The 8563-nt window shown below is 43.4% G+C and overlaps 1 protein-coding gene across 2 annotated transcripts in view; it reads right to left on the reverse strand.

Moving 5' to 3' along the window:
- The window catches only part of LOC107087649 (1-phosphatidylinositol 4,5-bisphosphate phosphodiesterase delta-3-A-like), a 23983-nt gene that overhangs the window by 7325 nt on the left and 8095 nt on the right, over nucleotides 1-8563 (reverse strand). Inside the window, exons 3-7 of one of the 2 annotated variants that reach the window (XM_015379333.1) lie at nucleotides 6466-6694; nucleotides 6248-6377; nucleotides 5949-6174; nucleotides 725-926; nucleotides 116-260 (exon numbers count right to left, since the gene is read on the reverse strand). In XM_015379333.1, the coding sequence (XP_015234819.1) occupies nucleotides 116-260; nucleotides 725-926; nucleotides 5949-6174; nucleotides 6248-6377; nucleotides 6466-6694 (932 nt within the window). Of the gene's footprint in view, nucleotides 1-115; nucleotides 261-724; nucleotides 927-2857; nucleotides 3084-3156; nucleotides 3287-3374; nucleotides 3622-5948; nucleotides 6175-6247; nucleotides 6378-6465; nucleotides 6695-8563 lie in introns of those variants that run through there. The other variant, XM_015379334.1, reaches the window with a different exon arrangement.

Below are 8563 nucleotides of genomic sequence, written 5' to 3' on the forward strand. Positions count from 1 at the left end.
TCTCTTTCATCTGGAACAAGAAGACTGGTTCAGAGCTCTGATTAACTGCTTCTTTCCCAGAGAGCCTCCTGTGGAGCTAGTTGAAAGTATGAATGCATGACAGATGGATCCTCACCTTAAAGGCATACTCGTTGATAGTCTTGATCACCTCCACAAAGGGCACCTTGGATGTGAGCGTGTGTCCGTGATAGATGACGGGTTCTCCTCCGTCTCCGTCCCAGCAGTCCAGCTCCACACAGCGGCAGCCGTGACTCAGAGCCCTGAGGAACAAATCATCAGGTTGTTTATCGCAGGAGGAGACAGACCAGCTGGCCTCTGCAGGGGGGGAGGAGGTGTTTCATAAACAGCATATTTTAGAGAGAACCAATGTGTGCAGAGAACCCAAAAACAGATCTATAGTAGAATTAATCCTCACTTTATCCAACCAGGAAATGAGTTAAGAAGTATTTGGTTAAAAGGTTACTGAATTACTCGATAATTGATCTAGGTTCAACTCATGAACATCTGATTTCATGTCTTCAGAATGATCTTAAGTTACAAAACTTATTAAGGTATGTGAAAATTATGGTTTTTCACATAATGAGATAAAAATAAACATATAACAGTAATGACATCATAACAGGTTGAAATAGAAGTTACACTTCAAAATAAACATTTTGAGTAATGAAATCAAAGCTGCAGTATGTTTTATAGAGTTAGTGAGAAGTTAAGGGACGTTCCTCACCGTATGTAGGCCTCAGTGCTGCTGTCCCCAGTCAGCTGGTCCTTGGTGAGGTAGGTGTTGTGGGAGGAGGAGATGAAATAATGGGACAGCGGCTGTTTCATGTCCTGATAAACTCTCAGATGGTCGGGGTTAAACACACAGTTCTCCTTAGACAGCATGTACATGGTGAAACCATTAGGGGTCATGAACTGGTTCCTCTGGGCTGCAGAAGGAAAAAATACAGTCGGCGAAGAATTTGAGTGATAATGTGTTTAAAACAGCTAAATATTTATGCTGTAACTGGTTTCCTCATGATGGTAAATATTGTGAGTTGCTTGGTTTCTGTCAGGATTCCTGTCTGTGTGTTTGTGTTTCTGTGTTTGTCTCCCTACCTCCACCAGGAGGCACCTGGTCCTGGTCTGCCTCCTCACACACCTGCAGATGGTTTCCTCATTAACGGAGTGTTCTTAAGCTGCTGACTGCCACTACCTCAATGCCAGAGTGTTTGCCAGTTTTGGGTACTCTAGCCAAGCTGAGTTTTGCTGAGTCAAACTGAGTTCTTGTCAACCTGAGTCTTAATCTTGTTTTTTTTTGTCTTTGCCTCTCAGCAGGAAGTCAACCTGCAAACTGGATGTTTCGGACCTTCTCTTCCTGGAAGGATCATCTGAGCTTAAAACTGAGCTAAGGATTTAAACTGGAGGTTGGAATCTACTTTTCCCCAAGAGATCGTTTGAGCTTCACACTGAGCAAGGGATTCATCTCCACTACGACCCGTTCAAGTACCGCAGGAAATCTGAGTGGCAGTCAGCTTCTCCGTTTACCTACAAACAACCGCATTCAGGGTAAACCCTGTTCCGCCCTCCACCGAATCAGACAAACACTGGAACTACAGCACACAGACAGGAGTCAAAGAGTTAACAACTTCTCTGGAAACGTGAGTCAGCAACCAAATCCTCCTCTCCAAGTTCACAAATCAAGTTTCCCACTGAGCCTGAACTAATCACTGTGTCTGTCACTTTTCAGTTCCGGTTGAGCAGTGTTCAGAGCAACACTTCGTTCTGCATTATCTCTTCAATAAACATGTTAAAATATTCCCCTGGTCTCTCTGAATTGGTTTCTCTGCATGTGGGTCTGAGCTATTGATAAAACCATGACAGTTTCCAAACGCAGGCTAGTAACAAACATACAGCAAAGGTTTACATGCATGCATATAAAGACACAACATTAAATCACACTCAGTATTTCCTGTTTGAGGTTAAACTTGTCTGACTCACTACTTTTTATTAAACTATAGAATGATGAGAACTAAACTTTATTTCGTTTCTCCACTCTGCATAACATGATCGAACCCCCCCGCCAATTACATGCTTATTATAAGCATATAATTGGCGATTATATGCTTATAATAAGAATAAGAATATCTAAAAAAAAAAAATAGAGTTATGCAGTTATGCACATTTTCCCAAAATAAACGTTGTAGTGTGATCCCAGCCCAGTGGGAGAATTGTTTGGAGGAAACTACGGTTGTAGCTCACTGTCTGCCTAAACCATCAATCTTAGCTTATATATATCTGCTGAAATATATTCAACACATGCGCAGCATAATGTTCAGCCAGTGGTGCGGTTTTTTTTATCTTCTTCTCCTTCAAAGGCGGCTGGTGAACAACTTTTACAGAAGTATCCATTCAAAATTTCCCCACTTTCCTTGATGGGTCATTGGCTGGTTCCCTACAATTCTTTTTTAAACATTCATCTCATGATTTGTGGATATTAAGATCTAAAGAGAAGCGCCATCTCCTGGTCAGACCCTGTAATTCAGTAAAAGGGTGGGGCCAGAGCAAAAAAAATGTGGCAGTCACTGCCGTGGCTGGAAGGTGGAGGGGATTTTGCTCTGAGTTGGAGGGAAGTGTGCTGCCATTCGGCTGCAGTTTGACTGGGAAGCGCCATTTTGCTACTGTAGGTGCACCACCACTACCAGCTGGTTTTTATGTTTAAATTTGTTATTTAAATTTTTGCATTTGTAACGCCTGATCTTGTATTTGAATTGAACAAATGAATTCTCAGCCTATTTTTTTCTGACATATCAACAATAGAAGTAATTCTTGTAATGTTCTCTCAGCCTGAGAAATGAAGGTCATCAGTTGGGTCCCTCACCCCACTCGTTGAGTTCGTAGGTCAGGATGAGGCTCTGAGCGTGTGTGACTGAGGCGTCCTCCCCCTGGTCCTTCAGGAAGCCCCTCAGGTCCACGGTGGAGAGAACACAGCCGTTAGCAGAGTATCGAATGAAGACGGCATCCAGTTCCGGCCGCCGCAGCAGTTCTTTGCAGAACACTTCAATCTCCTCATGGTCCAGACGGCCATCGGCGGAGCGGTCACATTTCTGCGGGTGAGATGGGTTGCAGCGGTCGGCCGGTTATGGAGCAGATCAAAGCCAAGGGTGGGAGCTGGTCTACCTGGAAGAGGCTGTGGGCGTACTGATCGCTGAGGTCGATGTTGATCATCTGCAGCAGCGTCTGCACCTCTTCGTAGCTCATCTTGTCGTCACGGTTACGGTCTGCTCGACTCAGATAGGCATGGATCCAAGTGACAGAAAAAAACAGTTAAGGAAGCAGACCTTAAAACACAGAGGAGGTCTAGGAGGAGAGGTCCTTCTCTGGCAGATAAAGGATATTGGTCCAGTTTCTCCTTGTGGGTCATGTTGTCCACTCTCTCCTGCAGAGTCCGGATGCCTCGGGCCCAGCGCTCAGCTTCCTCCTGGCTGCTGCAGAGGAGATCCAGGCTCTTCCGCGGCCCTTTGAAGACCACGGTCAGACATCGGCCCTCTGGCACCGAGCCCGCCATCCGCCGCAGGGTTTCTGACTGGCAACCTTCACGGACACACTGCACCTCCATGACGGAGACTGAGGGAAGGAAAAAACACAACCGAGGAATAAGAGCTAATAATCATCTTAGTGTCCGTTACCTTTCTGAGAAGGTAAAACGATTAACTGACTACTGAATAATTAGTGAGAGACAGAATGTAAGAGGTGAAAGGTCAAACCAGAGGCCTGAATATTTAAACTGGTCAACTGGAGTAAAATCCAAACATTTAGAAGAAGCTGGCAGCCAGATATTGAGCTGTTCCTCTAATTTAACCTTCAATGCAATTTGCTTTGATTGTTAGTGAATAAAAAATTTGATTTATAACAAAAAAACTGTTACCTAAAGAATGGAAGATAAAAAAACGAAAACGAAAAATCTGATTCTGTCGCTAAATATAAATTTCAGTATATTTATACATCAAATCTCTTTATCTGAATGTAATGTTTACGACTAAACCTTTAAATCTCCCCTTTGTCAACTCGAGGTCACGCTCCGCGGCACGGCGTAGGAACACATATGAAAAGGGGAGGAGTCCCGCTGTAGGTACCAGATCTGCTCGAGGCTCCGCCCCTTCTTATGACATCAATATATGGCAACTCCACTCAAACAGACTGTATTGCACCCGTTTCTTAAGGATCAAACCTCTTTTGAAGTCTCAGCATATGATTCCCTATAACTGCTATTATTTTACATTTCATCTCTCAGTTTATTTTTATTCTTTTTATAAAGATCAGATAAGTCGTTCAACAGAAACAGATTTTTTTTTTTCAGTTTTGTTATCAGTCATGTAAAACTTCATCAGTCGTTAGACATTAGGGATGCCTACTGCCTGAAAAAAAAGGGTCACCTCCTGTGCATCCTAGCTGACCCGGTTGCCGTCACCCCTCCTGGCTTGGTGATTTTTTTTAGCCCCCCTTTGTGTGTGAAATTATTTCTTTTAACTATTTGACTCAAATCAAATTACATATATGCTGTCAGCTCATTGGTAACAATGCAGGACAGGGACAGGAACAAGTTTACCGTAAGTTTTGTATCTANTTCTCCGTTCACCTTCAAACAACTGCATTCTGGGTAAACCCTGTTCCGCCCTCCCCCGAATCAGACAATCACTGGAACTACAGCATACAGATTGGAGTCAAGGATTCAACAACTTCTCTGGAAACGTGAGTCAGCAACCAAATCCTCCTCTCCAAGTTCACAAATCAAGTTTCCCACTGAGCCTGAACTAATCACTGTGTCTGTCACTTTTCAGTTCCGGTTGAGCAGTGTTCAGAGCAACACTTCGTTCTGCATTATCTCTTCAATAAACATGTTAAAATATTCCCCTGGTCTCTCTGAATTGGTTTCTCTGCATGTGGGTCTGAGCTATTGATAAAACCATGACAGTTTCCAAACGCAGGCTAGTAACAAACATACAGCAAAGGTTTACATGCATGCATATAAAGACACAACATTAAATCACACTCAGTATTTCCTGTTTGAGGTTAAACTTGTCTGACTCACTACTTTTTATTAAACTATAGAATGATGAGAACTAAACTTTATTTCGTTTCTCCACTCTGCATAACATGATCGAACCCCCCCGCCAATTACATGCTTATTATAAGCATATAATTGGCGATTATATGCTTATAATAAGAATAAGAATATCTAAAAAAAAAAAATAGAGTTATGCAGTTATGCACATTTTCCCAAAATAAACGTTGTAGTGTGATCCCAGCCCAGTGGGAGAATTGTTTGGAGGAAACTACGGTTGTAGCTCACTGTCTGCCTAAACCATCAATCTTAGCTTATATATATCTGCTGAAATATATTCAACACATGCGCAGCATAATGTTCAGCCAGTGGTGCGGTTTTTTTTATCTTCTTCTCCTTCAAAGGCGGCTGGTGAACAACTTTTACAGAAGTATCCATTCAAAATTTCCCCACTTTCCTTGATGGGTCATTGGCTGGTTCCCTACAATTCTTTTTTAAACATTCATCTCATGATTTGTGGATATTAAGATCTAAAGAGAAGCGCCATCTCCTGGTCAGACCCTGTAATTCAGTAAAAGGGTGGGGCCAGAGCAAAAAAAATGTGGCAGTCACTGCCGTGGCTGGAAGGTGGAGGGGATTTTGCTCTGAGTTGGAGGGAAGTGTGCTGCCATTCGGCTGCAGTTTGACTGGGAAGCGCCATTTTGCTACTGTAGGTGCACCACCACTACCAGCTGGTTTTTATGTTTAAATTTGTTATTTAAATTTTTGCATTTGTAACGCCTGATCTTGTATTTGAATTGAACAAATGAATTCTCAGCCTATTTTTTTCTGACATATCAACAATAGAAGTAATTCTTGTAATGTTCTCTCAGCCTGAGAAATGAAGGTCATCAGTTGGGTCCCTCACCCCACTCGTTGAGTTCGTAGGTCAGGATGAGGCTCTGAGCGTGTGTGACTGAGGCGTCCTCCCCCTGGTCCTTCAGGAAGCCCCTCAGGTCCACGGTGGAGAGAACACAGCCGTTAGCAGAGTATCGAATGAAGACGGCATCCAGTTCCGGCCGCCGCAGCAGTTCTTTGCAGAACACTTCAATCTCCTCATGGTCCAGACGGCCATCGGCGGAGCGGTCACATTTCTGCGGGTGAGATGGGTTGCAGCGGTCGGCCGGTTATGGAGCAGATCAAAGCCAAGGGTGGGAGCTGGTCTACCTGGAAGAGGCTGTGGGCGTACTGATCGCTGAGGTCGATGTTGATCATCTGCAGCAGCGTCTGCACCTCTTCGTAGCTCATCTTGTCGTCACGGTTACGGTCTGCTCGACTCAGATAGGCATGGATCCAAGTGACAGAAAAAAACAGTTAAGGAAGCAGACCTTAAAACACAGAGGAGGTCTAGGAGGAGAGGTCCTTCTCTGGCAGATAAAGGATATTGGTCCAGTTTCTCCTTGTGGGTCATGTTGTCCACTCTCTCCTGCAGAGTCCGGATGCCTCGGGCCCAGCGCTCAGCTTCCTCCTGGCTGCTGCAGAGGAGATCCAGGCTCTTCCGCGGCCCTTTGAAGACCACGGTCAGACATCGGCCCTCTGGCACCGAGCCCGCCATCCGCCGCAGGGTTTCTGACTGGCAACCTTCACGGACACACTGCACCTCCATGACGGAGACTGAGGGAAGGAAAAAACACAACCGAGGAATAAGAGCTAATAATCATCTTAGTGTCCGTTACCTTTCTGAGAAGGTAAAACGATTAACTGACTACTGAATAATTAGTGAGAGACAGAATGTAAGAGGTGAAAGGTCAAACCAGAGGCCTGAATATTTAAACTGGTCAACTGGAGTAAAATCCAAACATTTAGAAGAAGCTGGCAGCCAGATATTGAGCTGTTCCTCTAATTTAACCTTCAATGCAATTTGCTTTGATTGTTAGTGAATAAAAAATTTGATTTATAACAAAAAAACTGTTACCTAAAGAATGGAAGATAAAAAAACGAAAACGAAAAATCTGATTCTGTCGCTAAATATAAATTTCAGTATATTTATACATCAAATCTCTTTATCTGAATGTAATGTTTACGACTAAACCTTTAAATCTCCCCTTTGTCAACTCGAGGTCACGCTCCGCGGCGTAGGAACACATATGAAAAGGGGAGGAGTCCCGCTGTAGGTACCAGATCTGCTTGAGGCTCCGCCCCTTCTTATGACAATAATATATGGCAACTCCACTCGGACAAACTGTATTGAGCCCGTTTCTTAAGGATCAAACCTCTTTTGAAGTCTCAGCATATTATTCCCTATAATTGTTATTATTTTACATTTCATCTGTGATCTAAAGTAGCCAAAAGTAGAAAACAATCATTGTCAGTCTGGAAGGAAAGTACTGCCTTCTAAGACAGACTGAGCTCTGCTATTTAACAAGGAGATAAGAAAAGTCTCAGCTTATTTTTATTCTTTTTATTAAGATCAGATAAGTTGTTAAACAGAAACAGATTTTTTTTTTTCAGTTTTGTTATCAGTCATGTAAAACTTCATCAGTCGTTAGACATTAGGGCTGCCTACTCCCTGAAAAAAAAGGGTCACCTCCTGTGCATCCCAGCTGACCCGGTTGCCGTCACCCCTCCTGGCTTGGTGATTTTTTTTTAGCCCCCCTTTGTGTGTGAAATTATTTCTTTTAATTATTTGACTCAAATCAAATTACATATATGCTGTCAGCTCATTGGTAACAATGCAGGACAGGGACAGGAACAAGTTTACCGTAAGTTTTGTATCTAACGTGCCCCTGTTCTTCATTTTCCATTTTTATACTCTCAAAGTAATACGGGACAAAGTGCGTTCCTTTTCCACTAAAAACGGGACAGGTGCTTCTATTTCTAAATACAGAACGATTCCGTAATTCAAGGGACGGTCGGCAACCTTATTGGACACCCTAAAGGCCAATTTATGCTTCTGACGCATAGCCTCTGCAGCCATCAAATCTGTCTCTGTGTGCGACCACGCCCCCAAGCAGAGGTTCTGCAACCGTCGTTGCGCACCTCAAAAAAATCCTGACCATCGCAAATGTGCGCAGACCTCAAGCGGAAGTGCGCAGACAAAAAGCAGCTGTGATTGATCCTTGGTATGCCTTTCCGGCTGTCTGTGTGGTCGTCCTTCTCGATTCAGTGCTGGGGCGCGCCATTTTTAAAAACTGAGGAACAAGTACAATGGACCGTCTCGATCCCACTCCCATCCCGCTCCCATTCAGAATGACTCCCGCTCCTGCACCACTCCCATTCTTGTTGTCTTCAATAAGATTTCACTTTTTTCAAACTTTGCGAGGTCGAGTTCGCCACTAACTGTTGGTCCTTCCATTCTTGTTTTTCAGCGCGGGTGAAAAACTCGGAAGCACTGTTGGTTTTTGGGTCATGTAGTTTTTTTGACTCGCATTATAGTGTAGGCTTTAAGGAAAAAACTACAAAATGGCGGCGCCAGTACTGGATTTTTTTTCTTTTTATTTTATTTTTTGGCATCGATCCTAGTTTTTTTTTAGTTATTATTGG

Source organism: Cyprinodon variegatus, unplaced genomic scaffold, assembly GCF_000732505.1.
Source record: "Cyprinodon variegatus isolate N-32 unplaced genomic scaffold, C_variegatus-1.0 Scaffold189, whole genome shotgun sequence".
Lineage (NCBI taxonomy): Eukaryota > Metazoa > Chordata > Actinopteri > Cyprinodontiformes > Cyprinodontidae > Cyprinodon > Cyprinodon variegatus.